The sequence below is a fragment of the Balaenoptera ricei genome, chromosome 7 (assembly GCF_028023285.1).
Source record: "Balaenoptera ricei isolate mBalRic1 chromosome 7, mBalRic1.hap2, whole genome shotgun sequence".
Classification (NCBI taxonomy): Eukaryota; Metazoa; Chordata; class Mammalia; order Artiodactyla; family Balaenopteridae; genus Balaenoptera; species Balaenoptera ricei.
The window spans coordinates 87,913,755-87,936,186 of record NC_082645.1 but is presented as its reverse complement, the minus strand read 5'-3'; the positions used below and the strand labels follow the sequence as shown (position 1 = coordinate 87,936,186).

General features: G+C 42.1%; 1 protein-coding gene and 1 pseudogene across 3 annotated transcripts in view; one reads left to right on the top strand and one right to left on the bottom strand.

Annotated features, from left to right (window-relative positions):
- Nucleotides 1–5,945: 5,945 nt before the first annotated feature.
- Nucleotides 5,946–6,459, bottom strand: LOC132368804 (thioredoxin, mitochondrial-like; annotated as a pseudogene).
- A 6,081-nt stretch (nt 6,460–12,540) lies between these two features.
- The window catches only part of LOC132369149 (cyclin-Y-like protein 1), a 34,337-nt gene continuing 24,445 nt past the window's right edge, over nt 12,541–22,432 (top strand). For 2 of the 3 annotated variants that reach the window (XM_059928489.1, XM_059928487.1), the window contains exons 1-2: nt 12,541–12,964; nt 22,065–22,139. In XM_059928489.1, the coding sequence (XP_059784472.1) occupies nt 12,739–12,964; nt 22,065–22,139 (301 nt within the window). In that variant the 5' untranslated portion in view covers nt 12,541–12,738. The remainder of the gene's footprint in view (nt 12,965–22,064; nt 22,140–22,432) is intronic. The other variant, XM_059928488.1, reaches the window with a different exon arrangement.

Below are 22,432 nucleotides of genomic sequence, written 5' to 3'. Positions count from 1 at the left end.
CATCCACAAAGAAAACAGAACATTAACCTTCCCCAAGCCTAATGTTGCAAACACTGTTGATTATGTGCCGAGGAGTCATCTCCCCTTTTTCCTTCCTAACAAAACCCCCGTTATTTGTTTTGTTCTGTTTTGTTGGGGAATCCACCCTTTTCTGCATAGCCCTGTGCTTCAGGAGAGGCAGGAGCTTCAGGTCAAGCCCCAAGGAGTAACACGTGATTAGTCTAACTGCTCGTGTTTCTCCCCTTCTTCTTATCAGCGTTTAGGTTACATACATGCATGGGACACAGTTCTAGCCAATAAGGCGTGGTGTGGGGTCCAGTGTGAGGTAAGTCTGTCAGGGGCTTACGGGAAAGATCTTACTCCAAAGGAGAAGTAGTCCTCTCCCCTGCTGGGTATTGTTTTGTCTGCCTGTGATGCCTACCACTGTGGGCACCATCTTGCAACCACAAAGGAGCTAAGTTGACCCAGTGAAGAAGGATGGCATTGAGGCTGCCTGAACTGTTGGCCTCCAGACTTGTTGTTATGTGGTACGATACGCTGCTTATTTTTTAATACATTTGAGTCCCTGTTTTCTTTCACTTGCAACCAAGAACATTGTAACTACTACATGCAGTCTGTACACTTAGGATGAGATCTGCCCACTTAAACTTGGCTAATGAAGTCTCTGGAGGAGATTTAAGGAGAAAAATTTATTCCCTTTTGTTTCCACCAGAAAAATTGTTGTTTATCCTTCAAGAGCATTCAAGACCCACTCAAATGTCATTTCTGTCAAGCTGAGTGCTTTGTTATTGCCTGTACTCCCACAGCCCTCCCACTACTTCTCTATTACAGCACTTTACTCATATACTCTTTCAGCAAATATTTATTGAGTGCCTATTTTGGGCTTGGTAGTGTTTTAGGCACAGGGGTTACAGTAGGAAACTAAATGCATGGAGATTCCAATCTAGTAGAAGACAGACAATGAATGAAAAAATTTTAATGTGATGACTCTTATCAAAGGGGGAAAAAAAAGAATTCTTGTAAAAGAGGGGGAAATAACTACCTTGAAATTTATTTTATTGTACTGTGATTCTCTGTTCATATGTCAGTGTTTTCCACTAGATTGTGTGTTCTTGTAACCTCACATCACCCACCACTTCCCTGGGGGATTGCATTTTCCAAAGATGGCTGCGAAAACCTCTCCCATCCCACAGGTTTTTCTGCAATGTGATCTTGCCATTCCCCATAGGGGAGGGATGTAGGAGGTCCTAAGTCTCCTCCTCTTGAATCTCAGTGGGCTTGTGACGGTTTTGACCCATGGACTGTGTTGGAAGTGATGCTCTAAAACTTCCATGGATAGGTCATAAAAGGCCGTGTAGTTTCTACCTGGGTCTCTTGGGACACTTGTTTTTTGGAAGTGCTTTTTCTTGGGATACTCCCTCTTGACACCTACATATAGATGCTCCACTTGACAGTCCCAGCTGAGTGAGCCTTCAAGTCATCCCAGGTTAGGTGAAGAAGCTTCCAGATGATTCCAGCCCCCAACCTCAAGTCATTCCTAGTTGTTCAAGTCTTCCCAACTGAGGCCCCAGATGTCATGAATCAGAGACAAGCCATCCCTGCTGTGCCCTCTCCAAATTCCTGATCCACCGTATCCATGTGCATAATAAAATGCCTGTTGGTTCACACCAGTACTTTGGAGTGGTTTGTTACACAGCAGCAATGACTGGAACCCCCCAGATCTGCCTTTCTGTGAAATTTTAATCCAGTAGACAACTTTTTTTCTTTTCACCTGACCCAGTTGGTGATCACCTTATGCACTGAAGCTTGAGAACTTTCATCCATCTTACTTTCATCCCATTGAGTGTCGCTGTTGATGATATGCATGTGAAATGTCTAATCTTTTAAAACACAAATCTTCACCATTGATCTTAATATCCTGCTGCAGTGAGTTCCCCAGTTCAATTGTGTGTAGTGGGGAAAAAGTGCCTCCTTTTATCCATTTTAAACATGCTTCCTTTTCATCTCATCTTGTCCTCTTGCTCTTCCCCAAGTAAAGTGATTTCCATTTTGTGGGTACATAGACACAGAGAACTGAGTTGAGACAATAATCTTTCTTTGGTTACCCAGAAAGCCTCGGGCGTGCTGCGACGGGGAGCAGTGGATTTTAGCTGGTGACTTAAAGGTGGTGGAACACTGTATTCTAATTAGTCACAAGTTTAGTTCCAAGCTTTCAAAAAATAGTCTAGATTCTGCAAGACACAGTAGGTGTCCTCTTGTGGTGCTGGGAAGTAGAGCACAGTAGAGAGGGAAGAGCAGTGGCCAGTACATAGGCAATCCGGATTCAAGTCTCATCTTGTGAGCCAGCTGTGTGCCCTTGGGCATAACACTTAGCCTCTCTGGACCTCATTCTCCTCAACTATAGAGTGAAGAGATTCAACCAGAGGGTTCTGGAGCACCCTTTTGCCTCTAACTTTGTATGAATTCTATGTATTTGCCAGTCATTTTGAAACATCTACTACATAAATCCACGGGAAGGAAAAGTTTGTATTCTAAACAGTTTGCCATTTTAGCTTCAAAGTGGAGTTGGAGAGAACCACCACTCCCCCCTAAAAAATTTTCTAGTTTTTAGAAAACTAATGTCATCATTTTCCAAAAACACAATCCAAATTAGGCTTCAATTACCAAAAATATATCCTGCTGTGACTGTTAAGTGACAGGTCTTGCAACCTGAGTCCTTTTAGTTTGGGGGTGCACCCCAGGGCTCCCATCAGCCTTGCTTTCATGAGCCTCTCAATTCTCACGGTGCCATTGCTCGATGTTTGCATGGGGACAACTCCATTCTAAGTGATGAGAGTGAATGGATGGGGTGAACTGCTGCTGCATATGGCCACCTTGGGGAGGAAAAAGAATATTGTCCCAGTGAGCAGTGCAGTAGGAACTATTCAAGTGAATCTCTAGAAACCTGAAATCTCTTCCCAATTCTTTCTCTCCCTACAGAAGAAAAAAGGCAGTTACCATGTGGGACTTGGGGAAAGCATTCAGTCTCACTCAACCTGGACTCATTTCACTAATTTTCTGGTCTGCTTAATATTTCTTCAACAGTTGTGATTCTTAGAACTTCGTGGGCTCTAACCCACTTCTTAAGCTCTGCATCCTGTTTTGTCTTACTGAATTGTCTCTTTCCAATCCCAGGTGGGTGGGGGAAATGCTTCTCATCTCTGATTTTAAAATTCATTACAGAATCTCCAGTATTGAAGTGCTACCATGCATTGAGAGGACAGATTGTTTTCACTGTTGGCTTAACAAACTCTATCAATAGCAACAAGTAGCATGACGAGGTTCTACTCAACAGAAACTTACTTGTAAGGTTAAGAAAACCCCTGCGGTCCTTAGACAAAACTTCAGGTAACAAGTAGGAGAATAACAGCAGTAAAAGTAATAAAAAATATATCTAATGTTTAGAAGAGCTTTTTGAAAATATTCTAAAGAAGAACCCTCCCACACTTTCCTTAATAAGATATCTCATATGTGATCACACATATCCACTTCCTTATCATCAGTATCACATGCGAGGATGTTTTGACGTTTTTGTTAAGGCTTTCAAGGAAGGCTTGAAAACAACACAGCAGCATCTATAATGCATAATACTGTCAGTTGTATCAATGGGAAAACTGAAGATCATGTAGGATGAATCACTTGGTTATTATCTGCTTGTTTAAGTTATTTGGGTAAAACAAGTCAGAAGTTGTCGCTTGTTTCTTAGAGCGGTGCTACCCCTGCGAGGCTGCCTTCATGTGCTCAGTGACTCCTTGATTGTAGCTAAAAGGGGGACCCAGGGTTCCACACACCACATTCTGTTCCCCCTTCTGTCATTCCTGCTCACACTCTAGTGGGGGGATGAGTTTGAAGGCTTGTTGTCTTCAAAACCCTTCTGTCTATGTGGCTATGCTGCATCATTGCTTGTTGCCCAAAGGCGCTCTGCAAAGATAATTTACTGCCTAAGAAAGTGGTATATACAGAACTGGTCAAGCCATGGGTTGCACTTTTTACAAAATTAATAAACAATTTTTTAAAGCAGTTTTAGGTTTACAGAAAATTGAGCAGATAGGGCTTCCCTGGTGGTGCAGTGGTTAACAATCCTCCTGCCAATGCAGGGGACACGGGTTTGATCCCTGGTCTGGGAAGATCCCACATGCCACAGAGCAACTAAGCCCATGTGCCACAACTACTGAGCTTGCGCTCTAGAGCCCGTGAGCCACAACTACTGAGCCCGCGTGCCACAACTACTGAAGCCTGTGCGCCTACAGCCTGTGCTCCACAACAAGAGAAGCCACCACAATGAGAAGCCTGTGCACCATAACAAAGAGTGGCCCCGCTCACCACAACTAGAGAAAGCCCGCGTGCAGCAACGAAGACCCAACACAGCCAAAAATAAAGAAATAAAGTAAAATAAAATTAAAAAAAAGAAAATTGAGCAGCTAGTACAGAGAGTTTCCATATATCCTCTCCTTTTCCCACTCACAGTTTCTCCTTAGTGCGGTTCTTAGTTCTCTCTTAGTTCTCTTGCCTTAGTGCAGTTACAATTTATTACAATTGATGAACCAATATTCATATAGCATTACTAACTAAAGTCCATAGTTTGCATTAGGATTCGCTCTTTGTGTTATACAGTTCCGTAGGTTTTGACAAATAATGTCATGTATCCATCAATACGGTATCCTACAGAATAGTTTCACTGCCTTAAATATCTCCTGTGTTTCACCTAATCATCACTTCCTCACCCCGCCTTGACCCTTGACCCCTGACTATCACATCTTTTTACTTTCTTTCCCAGAATGTCATATAGTTGGAGTCATTCAGTATGCAGCCTTTTCAGATTGGCTTCTTTTATTTAGCAATATGCACTTAAGGTTCCTTCGTGTCTTTTCATGGCTTGATAACTCATTTCTTTTTTTTTTTTAATATCCTCTTTTTTTTAGAAGAAGAAATTACAAATAACAAAACATTAGCAAAATGAGTAGAAAGTACAGCGACTTCTCATATACTCCCCCTGCCCTCACACATGCACAGCCTTCCCCATCATCAACATCCCACACCAGAGTGGTACATTTGTTACAATAAATGGACCTACATTGACACATCGTTATCACCAACGACCTGGATTGTATTAGGGTCCGCTGTTGGTACTGTATTCTATGGGTTGTTTTTTTTGGTAATTAATTAATTAATTTATTTATGGCTGTGTTGGGTCTTCGTTTCTGTGCGAGGGCTTTCTCTAGTTGTGGCAAGCGGGGGCCACTCTTCATCGCGGTGCGCGGGCCTCTCACTATCGCGGCCTCTCTTGTTGCGGAGCACAGGCTCCAGACGCGCAGGCTCAGTAATTGTGGCTCACGGGCCCAGTTGCTCCGCGGCATGTGGGATCTTCCCAGACCAGGGCTCAAACCCGTGTCCCCTGCATTAGCAGGCAGATTCTCAACCACTGCGCCACCAGGGAAGCCCTGGGTTTCTTTTTTGCTTCTTCTGTTTTTTTTTTTTTTTTTTTTTTTTTTACAAAACAGCAGCAGGAAAGAAAAATGCAGGAGGCAGATGAGCCAGGCACCGGGGTTCAGATCAGAAGGGAGAAGGGAGACCAAGCTGTTACTGCAGGCTGGCCCCGGGACTCTGTCCCAGCATCCTGGGAGCACGGCAACAAGCCCTAGAAGGAGCAGAGAGTGGGTGAGGAGACGGCTGTCCCAGCTCGGTGGCGGCACCGCTCCTTGGGCGGCCACCCTGGCGGTCAGCCAGCTTGGGAGCACTTGAGGCTCCTGTGTTTGGAGGCCTGGTCTCCAAAGCACGGACCCACAGGGGCCAGGCAGAGGGAGGAGGTAGGAAGGGCCGGCACAGAAGGGCTATGAGTTCTATCTGGGTCCCCCGGGACCACGGGGCCCAGGTGGGCAGGGGCAGTCAGGACGCTTCCCTGCTTGTCAGACAATCAGCTTCTTCAGGAAGGCCTCCAGCTGGTCCTCATCCTTGATGCCCACAAACCTGTCCACCACATCCCCATTCTTGATGGCCAGCACGGTGGGCACAGCTGATACCTCATACTCTATGGCGAGGTCTGTGTGGTCATCAATATCCGCCTTGGCCATCACCACCTTTCCATGCTGCTTGGCCACCACCTTCTCTAACCTTGGCCCCAGGATCTTGCAGGGACCACATCACTGTGCATGGAAATCCACAACCACTGGTGTCTCACTGTTGACAACTCAGTCTTGAAAGTCTGGTCCATCCTGGATGTTAAAGGTCATTGTACAGACTGGTGGTGTATATTGACTGGGCTTGGCTGGGTGTTACTGTCAGGTTATTAGGACTGTGCTGTGGGGTCTGCAGGGCCCTGGAGGCAAGGGGCGCCCACTGACTCTGAGAGGGCTTCCTGCAGATTATGGAGGCCAGGAACCTCCCCAGGAGAAGTCGCTAAGCCATCTCCCTGCAGCGAGAGCAGAGGGGTGCACAGCGCGGCCCTCCCCACCGGTCAAGGGCACTTCTGTTCCCTATTCATTTCTTTACTCACTGCCTGCCATCCAGCTTGCACACATCCCCAGTCACCCAGTTGCCGCAGCCAATGGTATTTGTAGCTTTCCTGCCCCACGGACAACACTGGACAATTGCGAATGGAGCATCTACTGGCCAGGTACTGTGCTAGGTGCTCTGCTCCAGAAATGAGAAGCAGATGTGATCCCTACCCTCATGGGACTCACGTGATCAGTCATTCCTAATTAATACTCAGGTCCGTTGATTGCCACTGCTCCCTTTGGCAGGTTTACTTAAATGCCACTTAAATCTCCCTATTTTTGAAGACCTCTTCTTTCCTTCCCTTCCTTCTCTTCCTTCCTTCTTGCTTTCCTTCTTCCCCTGCTTCCTTCCTTCTTTCCTTCCTTCCTTTCTTCCTTTCCTTATTATACATGTCTTCTCAAGGCAACCACTTCTATACCTACAGCTTCAATTACTTTGTGTATACTCTAATGACAACACAATTTTAAATGTTGTTTTCATTTACCAGTTTTTTTTTTTTTTGGTTTATTCCTAGGTATTTTATTCTTTTTGTTGCAATGGTAAATGGGAGTGTTTCCATAATTTCTCTTTCAGATTTTTCATCATTAGTGTATAGGAATGCAAGAGATTTCTGTGCATTCATTTTGTATCCTGCAACGTTACCATATTCATTAATTAGCTCTAGCAGTTTTCTGGTGGCAGTTTTAGGATTCTCTATGTATAGCATCATGTCTTCCGCAAACAGTGACGGTTTTACTTCTTCTTTTCCAATTTGTATTCCTTTTATTTCTTTTTCTTCTCTGATTACCGTGGCTAGGACTTCCAGAACTATGTTGAATAACAGTGGTGAGAGTGGACATCCTTGTCTCATTCCTGATCTTAGAGGAAATGCTTTCAGTGTTTCACCATTGAGAATGATGTTTGCTGTGGGTTTGTCATATATGGCCTTTATTATGTTGAGGTAGGTTCCCTCTATGCCCACTTTCTGGAGAGTTTTTATCATAAATGGGTGTTGAATTTTGTCAAAAGCTTTTTCTGCATCTATTGAGATGATCATATGGTTTTTATTCTTCAATTTGTTAATATGGTGTATCACATTGATTGATTTGCGTATAGTGAAGAATCCTTGCATCCCTGGGATAAATCCCACTTGATCGTGGTGTATGATCCTTTTAATGTGTTGTTGGATTCTGTTTGCTAGTATTTTGTTGAGGATTTTTGCATCTATATTCATCAGTGATATTGGTCTGTAATTTTCTTTTTTTGTAGTGTCTTTGTCTGGTTTTGGTATCAGGGTGATGGTGGCCTCATAGAACGAGTTTGGGAGTGTTCCTTCCTCTGCAATTTTTTGGAAGAGTTTGAGAAGGATAGGTGTTAGCTCTTCTCTAAATGTTTGATAGAATTCACCTGTGAAGCCATCTGGTCCTGGACTTTTGTTTGTTGGACGATTTTTAATCACAGTTTCAACTTCATTACTTGTGATTGGTCTGTTCATATTTTCTGTTTCTTCCTGGTTCAGTCTTGGAAGGTTATACCTTTCTAAAAATTTGTCCATTTCTTCCAAGTTGTCCATTTTATTGGCATAAAGTTGCTTGTAGTAGTCTCTTAGGATGCTTTGTATTTCTGCGGTGTCTGTTGTAACTTCTCCTTTTTCATTTCTGATTTTATTGATTTGAGTCCTCTCCCTCTTTTTCTTGATGAGTCTGGCTAATGGCTTATCAATTTTGTTTATCTTCTCAAAGAACCAGCTTTTAGTTTTATTGATCTTTGCTATTGTTTTCTTTGTTTCTATTTCATTTATTTCTGCTCTGATCTTTATGATTTCTTTCCTTCTGCTAACTTTGGGTTTTGTTTGTTCTTCTTTCTCTAGTTTCTTTAGGTGTAAGGTTAGATTGTTTACTTGAGATTTTTCTTGTTTCTTTAGGTAGGCTTGCATAGCTATAAACTTCCCTCTTAGAACTGCTTTCGCTGCATCCCATAGGCTTTGGGTCGTCGTGTTTTTATTGTCATTTGTCTCTAGGTATTTTTTTATTTCCTCTTTGATTTCTTCAGTGATCTCTTGGTTATTTAGTAACGTATTGTTTAGCCTCCATGTGTTTGTCTTTTTTACGTTTTTTTCCCTGTAATTCATTTCTAATCTCATAGCGTTGTGGTCAGAAAAGATGCTTGATATGATTTCAATTTTTTTAAATTTACTGAGGCTTGATTTGTGACCCAAATTGTGATCTATCCTGGAGAATGTTCCGTGCGCACTTGAGAAGAACGTGTAATCTGCTGTTTTTGGATGGAATGTCCTATATATATCAATTAAATCTATCTGGTCTATTGTGTCATTTAAAGCTTCTGTTTCCTTATTTATTTTCATTTTGGATGATTTGTCCATTGGCGTAAGTGAGGTGTTAAAGTCCCCCACTATGATTGTGTTACTGTCAATTTCCTCTTTTATAGCTGTTAGCAGTTGCCTTATGTATTGAGGTGCTCCTGTGTTGGGTGCATATATATTTATAATTGTTATATCTTCTTCTTGGATTGATCCCTTTATCATTATGTAGTGTCCTTCCTTGTCTCTTGTAACATTCTTTATTTTAAAGTCCATTTTATCTGATATGAGTATAGCTACTCCAGCTTTCTTTTGATTTCCATTTGCATGGAATATCTTTTTCCATCCCCTCACTTTCAGTCTGTATGTGTCCCTAGGTCTAAAGTGGGTCTCTTGTAGACAGCATATATATGGGTCTTGTTTTTGTATCCATTCAGCCAGTCTATGTCTTTTGGTTGGGGCATTTAATCCATTCACGTTTAAGGTAATTATCGATATGGATGTTCCTATGACCATTTTCTTAATTGTTTTGGGTTTGTTTTTGTAGGTCCTTTTCTTCTCTTGTGTTTCCCACTTAGAGAAGTCCCTTTAGCATTTGTTGTAGAGCTCGTTTGGTGGTGCTGAATTCTCTTAGCTTTTGCTTGTCTCTAAAGCTTTTGATTTCTCCATCAAATCTAAATGAGATCCTTGCCGGGTAGAGTAATCTTGGTTGTAGGTTCTTCCCTTTCATCACTTTAAGTATATCATGCCACTCCCTTCTGGCTTGCAGAGTTTCTGCTGAGAAATCAGCTGTTAACCTTATGGGAGTTCCCTTGTATGTTATGTGTCGTTTTTCCCTCGCTGCTTTCAATAATTCTTCTTTGTCTTTAATTTTTGCCACTTTGATTACTATGTGTCTCGGCGTGTTTCTCCTTGGGTTTATCCTGTATGGGACTCTCTGCGCTTCCTGGACTTGGGTGGCTATTTCCTTTCCCATGTTAGGGAAGTTTTCGACTATAATCTCTTCAAATATTTTCTCGGGTCCTTTCTCTCTCTCTTCTCCTTCTGGGACCCCTATTATGTGAATGTTGTTGCGTTTAATGTTGTCCCAGAGGTCTCTTAGGCTGTCTTCATTTCTTTTCATTCTTTTTTCTTTAGTCTGTTCCGCAGCAGTGAATTCCACCATTCTGTCTTCCAGGTCACTTATCCGTTCTTCTGCCTCAGTTATTCTGCTATTGATTCCTTCTAGTGTAGTTTTCATTTCAGTTATTGTATTGGTCATCTCTGTTTGTTTGTTCTTTAATTCTTCTAGGTCTTTGTTAATCATTTCTTGCATCTTCTCCATCTTTGCCTCCATTCTTATTCCGAGGTCCTGGATCATCTTCACTCTCATTATTCTGAATTCTTTCTCTGGAAGGTTGCCTATCTCCACTTCATTTAGTTGTTTTTCTGGGGTTTTTTCTTGTTCCTTCATCTGGTACATAGCCCTCTGCCTTTTCATCTTGTCTATCTTTCTGTAACTGTGGTTTTTGGTCCACAGGCTGCAGGATTGTAGTTTTTCTTGCTTCTGCTGTCTGCCCTCTGGTGGTTGAGGCTATCTAAGAGGCTTGATGGGAGGCTCTGGTGGTGGGTAGAGCTCTCATTTACCAGTTTTATTTTACATAGAATGCCTCATTTACTAAAACCATAGATTCCAAGTTGCTCCATGAAAAATGTGATATTCTTAGCTGTCAACATTAGGGAATTTCCCCAATCACATTTTTAAATTGATTTAATGTGTTTTTTTTGAAAACATAAGTTGGGATATCACAAAATGGACTTAGCCTGCAGAGGCTTACTTTCAACCAGAGAGCTCCATTTCCATGTTCCGCTTAACAGAACCCAAAATGATCTTCCTTCCCAAACCTCTTCCTTTTCCTGCACTATCTAAGAAAAAGTAACCACACTCTACATAGTTCCCTAAGCCAGAACCCTAGCAGCCATTTTTGCTTCTCTTTTCCCCTTCCCGCTCCATATCTAGTCACTGAGCACTTCTATTCTACCTCCCAAATGACCTCAGATCCTTTCCCTCCACTCCAATCTCTGCCACTGCCTTTAGTTTGAACCCTCACTCCTCGCTTAGATGAATATAAAGTCTCTTAATGGGTTTTGTTGCTTCCATCAGTCCTACTTATTCTCAAGCGTGACCTCACTACAAACCACCTGATAGTGACTCCTTAACTTCACAACATTCAATGGCTCTCCTGTTTCTGGGAAGAAAACCAAGCTCTTTACCCCAGCATCTACTTGGGGTTAATAGATCTAGGTTTGAATTTCAGGTTTAAGTACTTTGCAGCAGTGTGACCTCAGACTATTGGGGTCTCTAAGCCTTTGTTTTCTCACCGTGCCTGAGGTCACTGAGGGCAGGACCATTTTTCACACACGGGTGCCTGGCATGTAGGAGGGACTAATCAATGTTGAATGAAGGGAAAGTATTTTAAAATCCACATCAAAAAACTGTTCCTGATACACTATGTCACTTCCAACCAAATTTGACTTCTACCTTTATTTTCTGATGATCACAATAAGGTGCCTTTGGGGATCCACACAATCAGGGATCAAATCCTGGCCACACCCCTGAGCAATCATGTGACCTTGGGAACGTTACTTAGCTTCTGTAAAATCTGTAAAATGAAGGTTTCTGAGGATTTTGTTCCCGAGGGTTAAATGAGTACCTCACTTGGAACGGGGGCGGGCGCATAGTGTTTGCCAAATGTTAACTATCGTTATCATCTTCATCAAATCAAGACCGTGGTACTTCACTTTGTGACTCTCAAGTTGGTATGAGAAAATCGTACTTTATGCGTTGTTGTTGGCTAAAGTAGGGAAACCTGGAAACTCCTGCCGTGGAAGAGAGAAACAGGCGAGAAAAGCGAGTTGCTGAATCCCAGCGCCTCAGAGGTGGGAGGGAGGAGTTCGGTACCTAATTTACTGATGAGGAAGTGGAGGGGTGACGTGTCCTCGAGTCTCATTCAAGACACAGCCACAGCTCTTTATTGAGAGTAGGACCAGGACCCCGGGGGTTGCTATGGTTAAACTGTAGGCGGAAACTAACACTCTTTGGAAGGCAAGACAGGAGGAGCATTCAGTTATAAAAAACGGTCAAAAATTGGGGTGAAACTAAGTTCGTTGAGCAATACATCAAATGAGTCAACTGTCGACCCGGTGAAACCGAGTTGCTAACTGAACTGGCATTTTACGAACAGGGGCTTTCTACAGAGCCCACTGACTCAGGACGGCTTCCATTAACAAACTCCCGCGGCGCTTCCCGCAGGACCGGAAAGCTCGGAGTGCGAGAGATGAATGGAAAGCAGAGTCCGGGGCGCGCCGCTCGGGGGGCGGGGCAGCCGCGGGCGGGGGCGGGGCATTGTGAGTTACATGCCTGCGCTCTGAGGAGGGCGCGTGGAGGGAACTCTGGTCGTGATTGGTCCGTCGTAACCAGGTGACCGAAGGACACATTCCGGTAGGCAAGGGCCGGCCGGGCTAGCTACTTTCAGTCAGGAGGCGGCGGCGGAAGGAGGAGGAGCTCCGGCTGCGCTCTCTCCCTGCAGTGGCTGCGCGTCTGAGCGCTTGTCTGGTTCCCACCCCTTTTAAATAAGCCGGTCTGGTCACCGCCCTCACAGACTAGTTGGTTCCGGGGAGGCGGCGGCGGCGGCGGCGGCGGCGGGGGTGCGGCCGGGGCCGGGCCCCTGCCCGGGGCCCGGCGGCTGGGCGGACAGGAGAGCGGCGGGCGAAGTCGCGTCTGCATGTGCGGCACAGCCCCGGCATAGCCCGGGGCTGCCAGTGCCCGCCGCGCCATTGTTGGGGGAGGGGGCGGCTTCTGAGCTCGGCGGAGTCGGGGGACGAGCGGAGGCGGCGGCGGCGGCGGCGAGGAGTGAAGGCGCCCCATGGGGAACTCGCTGTCTTGTTGCCTGTCCCCCAATGCCTGCCGCAAGTTGGGCCGGCGCAGGGGGTCAGTGGAGCCGGACTGCGAGTCTGAGGTCTACAAGGCGGCGGCCGGGAACGCGGTGGCAGTAGCTCCGGCGGCGGCTACCGTGGAACCCGCCGAGTTGGATTTCGCAGGTGGCGAAGGCCACCACCTGCAGCACGTCAGCGACCGGGAGATGCCCGAAGGTAAGAAGCGGCGGGCGCGCCTCGCCCCTCGCGGGGTCGGCGCCGTCTGCTCTCGGGCTTACCTCTGGCCTCCGCCGCCCCCAGGGTCCCCCGGGAGGGAGACGCCGCCTAGGGCTCCCTCTTGCCCGGAGTTGGCTCTCCCAGGGCTGGGCACCGGGGACGAAGGCTGGCTCTGCTTGGCGTCCCCACCCCTTATTCTTTACCAGTCGCGTCCGGCCAGTCTCCTTCCCTCTTCCCTACCCGAATGCCCAATTCTTTCCCCCGTTCCCATTTCCCAGCCCGGCCTGAGACCCTCCAATCCGCGGCCCTTCCTGTTGGTGGTTCTATTTGTTTAACATCTCGTGGGACTTAGCAGAGACTTTCTGGTGTATTCTCTCTTTTCTTAATGAAAACTTAAATACTCTAACTTCGGCGTATCCATCCCGTCTCCCTATCCAGATGGTACCTAAGTGAAGGAACTAGGTAAGGGCCTGATGATAGACTTCTATTCGTTAAGGTAGTTGATACTCGAGACAATTAAGACAAACATTAGAGGATTTGTCATTTAAATTCAAAATAGAGATGGACAGAGTCAGTGTGGTGTTCTTAACTAAAATTCTTTGGATTTTAATGTTTTCAGTCGCCCTGATAGAAGCTACTTTATCCCTTCTAACTATAATTTGAACACGATAGGAAAGAAAATGGTGGGAGAGGGGCTTAAAATAACTGTGAACGGTGTGAAACGTTACTGCCACGGCTGCAGAGAATAGTTGTTGGGTTTTTTTTCTTTACCAAAGGAGACCCCATGGAGTTCTGATTACTTTTAAATTCCCACTTTGACACAAGTATGTCTTCAGCTGCACAGCCTTAACCGACTTCTTTTGCACGTTGCCTGTTCTAAGGGAGGGGTGAGGTGGTTCCTGAGACTGCTGGACAGAAGTTTCAAAGGAGAAAAAACAAATTCAGATTGTAATTTGTAATATAAAGGTTTGGGAGTTAACATACCACATCCATCCTGCAGAAAAATGTCTCCATGGCTCCCTCCTCCACCCCACCACCCCCCCCCCCCCCCACCCAGTAGAATACTATTTAACTTTAGGAATGTTCAGGTAAAAGTTCTGAAGACTAAGTGGCTGGGGGTGGGTGTTGTCGGGGAGGAGAGGAGAGAGAGAAGAGAGGAAATGTTTGATTTTTGCCTCTAGAATTTTGGAAAGGGATGGCTCTAGGTTAAAAAAAAAAATTTCTGGGTAGCATAGTGGCACTTTAATAAAGACTGTTCTTTGAAGTATAAAACATTGTATCATAAAGATGTTAAAGCCCCACTGGCCCATTTGTTTCATTTAAATGCCAGAGATTATTTCATTATTTCATAGACGAAATGTCTTACAGCTCTTCTATTTAAATTTTAGTTGGGTTTATTTAATTTCTTTAAAAGTTAGAATAATTAAGCCTGTGGATTCACCCTTATGATGGACGTGGCTTTGTAAGTGGAAAGTACTCCCTTTTCAGAATAGTTAGATATTGTGAAAGAATGAACAAATTATGTGAATTAATTGTAGCTTTAAACACAAAGCACGTAAGTACTTGTGAAAACTGCTCTGCTTGTTGCTATAAGGTAAGCCTCTAAATGATTTTTAAAAACAGTTAGTAGTTGGCTAGTGTAGGATGAGAGACGAAAATTGGACCTTTATAGAATTCTTTTAAGATGTACAATGCATTTTCTTGTGTATTTCACTTGGCCCTTCCATCTACAAATAAGGCCCGTATATATTCTCCCTCTGTTGCCGATGAAGAAGCCAAGACTTAGAGATCTGAAATGACTGTGTAACACAGCTACTGAACAAAAGAGACAGACTTGGGAGGTGGTAGATGTGCCAAATTCAGTTCTTGGGATGCTTAAGAAACTGTTTAGAGTGCACCTTATATTTTATAATTTATCCATAAGTTAGGCCTATCTCAGCATACTCCAGTTTTGATTATTGCCATTCCAGTTGATTGTACACAACTCAGAAGCAACATTTACCTCTCCATTCTCTGTCTGTACATACATTGCAATGGATATGAATAAAAGTAGAAGTCATGAAATAGCCTAAATTTATCAGTCAGGTAAACACGTTGATATAATTTAAAGAGTTTGTTCTGGTGAAATCCAATTGAAGCCGAGAATGCCCTGGACAGAGGGACATTAGGGGAAGCTGGTAAGCGGGCAGGTAAGGTACTAAGCATTTAGCATACGACTATGTATGATAAGGAAGGAGTGCTAAATCAGGAACTGGAAAAATAGAGTTCATGAGTACAGAATTTACCTTTTTATGTTTAACAGGATTGTTAAAATTTCATTTCAATTTGTCTTTTTTGGGGGGGCATTCAATAAAGTGATAAGAGAAACCTCAATTTCAGCATTTGCCTATTAATGAAGTTTCCATAGAAACAAGGTCAGAACACCAAATATAAAGCACAGGCACATTGGAAGTTTGCTCTTAATGTCTTTATTTCAGACAATTTTGTATCAGTTTCCCTGGAAACTGAGAAATACCTACTCAGATATAAAACATTTTGGCTTTTCTACAGTGAAGAATTATTTGGTTACTTAGAGAAAATCGTCCATAAATGATGCTCTGTCTTGTTCTTCAGAAACATTGGAGAAGAACATGATTTCTTCAAGCCATCTCAAAAAAGTAACTCCTAAGAACGTAGTATAGATTTCAGATAGACTCAAAAGAATTTTTTACTACTTTGTCTTTAACAGTATATCTAATATAACTGATGGTAGTGTCATAATAGAAAATAAGATGCTACGGTCCTATTATCTGATTTTATTTTTATTCATCAACTTTTCATACAGCCTTTATGTTCTGACCTTAGGAGCTTTGCTAATTTTCTGGTGAAAGGTGCTCTCTCAAGTGACCCCTACCTCCCATCCCCCTGAAGAGTGGGTAGGGAAGGAATTGGCAATATGATGTGGAAAAACCTCTGAGCAACAGATCTTTCCTTTTTTTGGTGACAGTATTAATAAACATTTGATGTAAAAGATTTAGAAAACACAGAAAAGTCCTTCACTCACACTCAGAATATCCAGAATCTTTATTAATATTTTGGTGCTGATTCTTCCTGAACCTTTTGTATGCATATAAACATAACATTGTGTTTATTTTACAAAGATGGGATTGTTCTTTATGTGCCACTTTGTCACTTTTTGTTATAAAGAAAAGTAACGGCATGAAGCTCCTGGAACCGTGCTGGCACCTAGAGAGTGCTCCAGGGTGACGTATTTCCATGCAACTGCGCATGGCTCTACAGCCTGCCTTTTACCAACTGTTTACTGTGCCATCGAATGGTTGGAGCATAATTCATTTACCCAGCCTTTATGGTTGAGCATCTTTTATAATCCCATTATAATGCTTTATTCAGGGGACACAGGTAAAAACTGATGCATTGTATTGATACTTCCCTATAGCATTCTGATTGTACACTTTGTCTTACGACTTCATTAAATTCATAGGGTGAGTCATTTTGTAGTAAAGGTATTTTAACATTAAATGTTCTTTTCCCAAATTAAAGTTACCATTGATTTTTCACTGAACATTAGATTTCCTCTTTTAGGTTTTCGTGGTTCTTGGTAACCTGTCTTGTGTCTTTGATTCTGAGTAACTAAACTACTACTCTAAGAGATCTGAAATTAACTCTGGTCTTAGGTGACAGACACATCAAAAGACAGCATTAGAAGAAATCTTAGATGATGTGGGAAAATTGGGAGAAACTTAACTGGTTTTGGGTACACTGAAACATGATTATTAGGCACCATTCCAGAGGCAGGACAAACAGTGGTTAGACAAGACAAAACCCGTATCCTAACTCAGGTCCTTCCTTTCTGGAGGTGCCTGGGGGCTGACGACACAAGAATAACATCAGGTAGTGAGAACACTAAGAAAGAAAATGAAGGTAATGGGCTGGGGAGGAGGACAGTTTTACAAGGGGTGGTTAAAGACAGCTTCTCTCCTTTAGCGACCCATGAGCAGTCCTAAGAGAGCCATGTGAGGCTGTGGGAGAAGAGGCTTCTGTGCAGTTCCTAAGAAGGGAATATGCTTGATGCGTGCCAAGGACAGAAAGATGGGTGGCTGCAGCTGAGTGAATGAATGCCAGGAGGAATATGGGGGATTAAGACCTTGTATGCCTAGTGGGCCTTGACCAAAAAATATGAATTTTAGCCTAATTGTAATGGGAAACCATTGAAGGATTATATGCAGGAGAATGATGTTAATTCTTAGAAAAAGGGAAGGGGGGTAGAGAGGGTGGAGGGAGAGCAGACCAGCTACTGTGTGAGAATAGACTGTAAGGGTGGAAGGAAGCAGAGAGGGAGACCAGTTAGGAGGCTGGTGCGGTAGCTCAGGTGAGAGCCAACAGTGGCTTGAACAAAAAAGCGATATTAATAAGGGTCTAAAATAGGCTGTAGTATATAGATTGCTCTTGCATTTCATTTGATTCTCACCATGTTCTGAGTTAGGTAGTGTAGGAATTCTTTTCTTAGGTATAAATTGAGTTGTCCAAGGTTTTAAAAATGAGTATTGATAGAGAGTAGGACTGTAAATTCCAAATGCATGGCATATAGGAACAGAATTTATTGTTGACATTATGTGAGCTTCTTTGGAATACTACCTTTTTTCTCACCCTTTTTTGTTGTTGTTGGTTTAGTGTATTAAAGTAATAAAACTTAAGAGTTAAAACAGTAACACTGCGTAATGTGAAATGAAATGAAGGTAACTTGCAACCCACAAAGGTTCTTAAAAGTCCAAGAAACTGAGTAAAGTACTCTTTAGAAATATATAAAGCCAGGTGTACTTAACCTATGTGTCACCTCTCAGTCATGATCACTGTAACACTGATTGAGGATTAAAATAAGGCAAAACTGAGAACCAGGGTAGAGGCAGGTACAGAAGCAGTTGGAAACCAGAGCTGGGAAGTTTGGAAGCCAGGATGGTCAGAAGCTAGGAAAGCAGGATCAAGGCTTGGATGAGCAGTAGCCTGGCAGGTGCAGGAGCCTGCTGTGTCCCCGCTGGTGAGGCCGCCCAGCTCAGGGCCGGCTGGCGGGACCTCCCTGACTGCGGTGGCAAGCGTGGACTCAGAGAGATGAGATCATCAGTTTCCATGGTAATTGTAAGGGTTGTAATGTTTGTCTTATGAGCCATAAAACTAATACACTGTGCGGTACAGGGACGCTAGGGCAGTTCAGTAAACGCAGTGGTCACCGTTAAGTGAACTGGTGCTCAGCAGTTGGCCCAGAAACTGCTGACATCTCCTGTTTATTTGGAATATATTGAAATCAATATGTTGATATTAATCGCTTTCTGAAATATGCTGCTTCTGTCAGATGCTTTCTTGGTCACTTCCCTCTCCCTCTAATATTTTAACAAGGAAAAATCATTTATCGACAGTTTGATAGCATAGTTTTAACACTTTTAGCCTTCAGTAATGCATTTCATTTGTTCTAAGTTGCCTATGTTTTCACACTTTTAACAACTGCAATTGAGATGGATCTTAACAACTGGTAGAATCTTAGATTGGAGGAAAAACAGTATTCAGTGTCGGTGGTGTTTTACAGGTTTCCTCTGAGGAATGTTTACATTAAGACCGAGTTTAATTTTTTTTTAATCATACTTTTTCTACATTGACCTATCATGCTGTCAAATAAGTTGCAATTTAAATTGATAATACAAAAATGATGGGTCTTAAAATACAGTTTTAATCATAACCCCTAATCATGAGCTCAAGAATATTTCTCCTGGGTAAAACATTCTTAGAGGTTTCTAAAGAAATAACTTTCGGAAGAATCCATGTGATTTCCTGAATGCACAGTAATTTCCTGAAGTCTCTAAATTACTGTGTGTGCATGTGGTGGGGAGAGGGATGAGAGGGATGGTGGGTGGTAAAGCTTTGCTTAATAGTTGGCAGTCTTACCTTTGTGATAGTGAAGAGTGTGGTAGGTTTTATCATAGTCTCCTTAGGCTCTTGGGAAGATAGTTAATGGGAAGTGCAGAAATATTGTGTGTATGTACGAGTTTACTGTCTAATGGCTCACATGTCCATTCTATAAGATAGTGATGTGGTATTTTTCATTAGCAAAAAGTGCAAGTTATATAGAAAATTGTTAGTTATATAGGCTATAAACAAAAGATTAATATTTTCTGAAAACCTCATGCAAACTGACAGCAGTAGGGCCCTGGTGTTTACAGTACATTCAAATGATAGGCCAACTCACCAAAGTGGAAATAACACTGATAACTGTGGGAAAATGGTCAAACTGTGTAATCAAAAGAAATACAAATTAGATCTACAGTGAGATTCCTCATTCATATCAGTAGGAATTTTTTTTTTTTTTCAAGTATCCAAAGCAAGGGTAGGAACTCAAAATGTCATGATTGGTAGCATTATACCCTAATGTGCCCCCCACCTTCTTTAGGAAGCAATTTAGCATTGTACATGGAGCCATGAAAGTGATCTAACCTTTTGGCTTAGTCATTCCACTTCCGAAGATCTTTGCTAAGGAGATAAAACCATTATTTTAAAAAACTATGTACATGAAGATTTTCCTCATAATATTTTAAGAATAGAACTTTGTAAGCACCAATCCCCAGCAATAGGGGATTGGCTAAGTCCAGTATAGGAATAACACTTGATGGGCCAGTGTGTATTCATTAGACAATAAATATGCAACAGTGGGGTGGAGAGCGCTTGTTAGTAACAAGAAGACATAAATTGTACACTAATTAGAGCTTTTTTTAACGTATAAGAAAAGCAACTAAAAGTAACGGTTGTGAATCATTGTGTGTTAATGATTGTGAATGGTTGTGTGTAATTTTTAAACAGAGCATCGTTTTGTCTCATGCAGATTTTTGTTCATGATATTTGTTAAAGGAATGAGCAAGTGACTTTTACCTTTCCCCACCTTTAGTGTGATCATCAGTACTGCTGATTAACCAGGTCTCCTTCAGTTGCAAGTTAAAAGAACATCACAGAGTTAAGCACTACTTGACCCAGGAGTGAAATGATCTCCTCAGTTCTGCTCTCCTCTGTTGATGTCTCCTGAAAAGCCTTTCCCCTCATGATAGCAAGGGGAGTGTCCAGCAGCTCAAGACTAGCTAAGGATCCTAGAGTACAGTTCTGCCTTTCTCTTTTCTTGGGAAGTCCCAGGACAGCTGTGATTGATTGGCCGGTCCTGGGTCCTGTGCCTACCTTTGAACCCCCTAGGATAGAGTAGGGAGAGTGCCAGCTTTTTTCTGGTCACTTGGGCTAAGTTTACTTTTTTTTTTTGCATGTTGTCACTTCTTTTATCCCAGCCTTCTTGATTTTTGTATTTAGATCTGTAGTAGCACATCTTGGTTTGGCGGGTGTGTGTGTGTGTGTTAAAGCTTGCTTCTCTTTGATTCTGGCACTTAATTTTCCTGGACTTCCATTGAAAATTGTTAAGTTTTACCATGCCATAGACACTGATAAATAATACAGCTACTTTGCAAACATTTCTGCTTATTTTTTAGATTCAAATGTAGTCTATTTACTTTCTTTTTGGTATAGGTAAGTAGTCATGAATTCTTTCGGAAGCTATAGGTTAGAGGCAGCTGTGAAAGTCTCTGCCTTCCATTTTGTGTACAGCTGAAATAATTTATTTTCCCATTGTCTTAGTTTTTCAAATATGTAGGAGAAAAAAACTTTAAAATAATTATATGGGTCTTTTACATAAAAATGTTGAATAGAATATTTTCTCCATAAGCAGCTTGATAAACTTCAAATTCAGTGAAGGAATTTTCATGAAGAACAAAGCAGTTGGTTTAGCTCTGTAAATTACTAGTGCTGGCAATGACATTCAAATGGATGGCTCAGATTCCTGTTAAAACGGGAAGTCCCAAATTACTGTTCGTGCAAAATTCTTTCTGGGTGGGAAAAGGGGATTCTAGGTAGATACATTTGTGGAATGCTGGGTTAGACAGAATTCACTACTAGACTAATTAGTTTTTAATATATCAATGTGTGTATTCTTTGGATTCTCTAAGAGGCAGGGATATATTTGTATTTCACTTTGACCATCAAAGCCATCTTTCAAAAACAGATCAGTTATTATGTGGTTTGGGAAATAATTGCCTTAACCATTACTCTTTATCTGAATCTTGGTCCAGTTTCTTAAAAGATTGGTTAAATGGTTTGAGATGGACTTTGCTGAGGAAGTGTCATAGGGCTTTTATGTTTGTTTGTTTGTTTTAAACAACAACCTTACTATCCTGTGTGGTAGCTTGTGCTTGTTTTGTATTTCTGCCTAAATAGAAGACGCTATCCCACCTTGGTGCAAGGTGGGCTACAGGCAGACCCACCTTTTCGTGTAGGTATGGCCAAAATTTTTTTCTAGTAGCCCTATGATCTGCTCCAGAAAGTACTCTTATTGAAGCCCCAAATTAATCATGCAGCGTGGAATGAAGAAGTGAGTTTAGCTTTGGAAATAGAGGGCAAAGTTAAAAATCACTATCATGGAAGTGTTCCTCTAGATTAGAACATTGAACTTTTATGTAGTCCTCTTAAATCTGCCATGATGAATAGCCCCCAGATAAACCACAGCCAATTAAATGAGTTCATTTGTTGAATGGAGTTAGAATTAGCCATTTGATTGTCTGAAGAACATTTGCCAAAAGCAACTCACTTTGTTTTGGCATATTTGATATATTGAGCTGGTATCTGACAGTAGTTGGCCACAGCATAACTTGCTTCTTGAGACTGTTCCTGGAATGTGCTAGTAATATCAGCTTTAAAAGAGGGTGACTGAATTTTTAATTGATAAATAGGAGGGGAGTCACATATATGATTCATCTAAAAATGGCATAGATTATTTAGGTGCAAGTTAAAGAAGTCTAAGACATAGCCATGGTTTTATTCCACATGTATGGAGAGTTTCTACAATTTTGCTGTTTCCCAATAGAATTTTTATATTGTGCCTTTACTAAAATTGCCTTTTTGTCATTACTAAAAGCTCTTCTCAAGACTATTAAAAGTGGTTTCAATCAATGTGTAGCTATCTTTAAAATCATGTATTTTTCTACTCAACTAAATCACCACACCTTTTTCTCTTCTTCCTATACAGACTTAGCTTTGGAACCAAACCCTTCTGACCACCCAAGGGCAAGCACAATTTTTCTGAGCAAACCTCAAACAGATGGTAAGGCAATGCTTTTTTTTCCCTGAGAAAAAGAGTGAAAACTGTTTTTGTTTTGTGTATTATAGGAGGTATTTAGAAAAACTCTTACAGTGGTTTAAATGTTTCACTTTTTTTATGTATTCACTTGTCTTATTTTAATATGTTGATGATACAGTTTCCTTTAGTTGTCAGTGTTTTAGGGAGGAGAACACTTAGACTATCTGTTTATACATTTTGCCACCTCTTTATCAACATAGTCAACTGGCCACATGATTTAGATGTGGTCTATTTCTCCATGCTACTTTGTCCTTTTC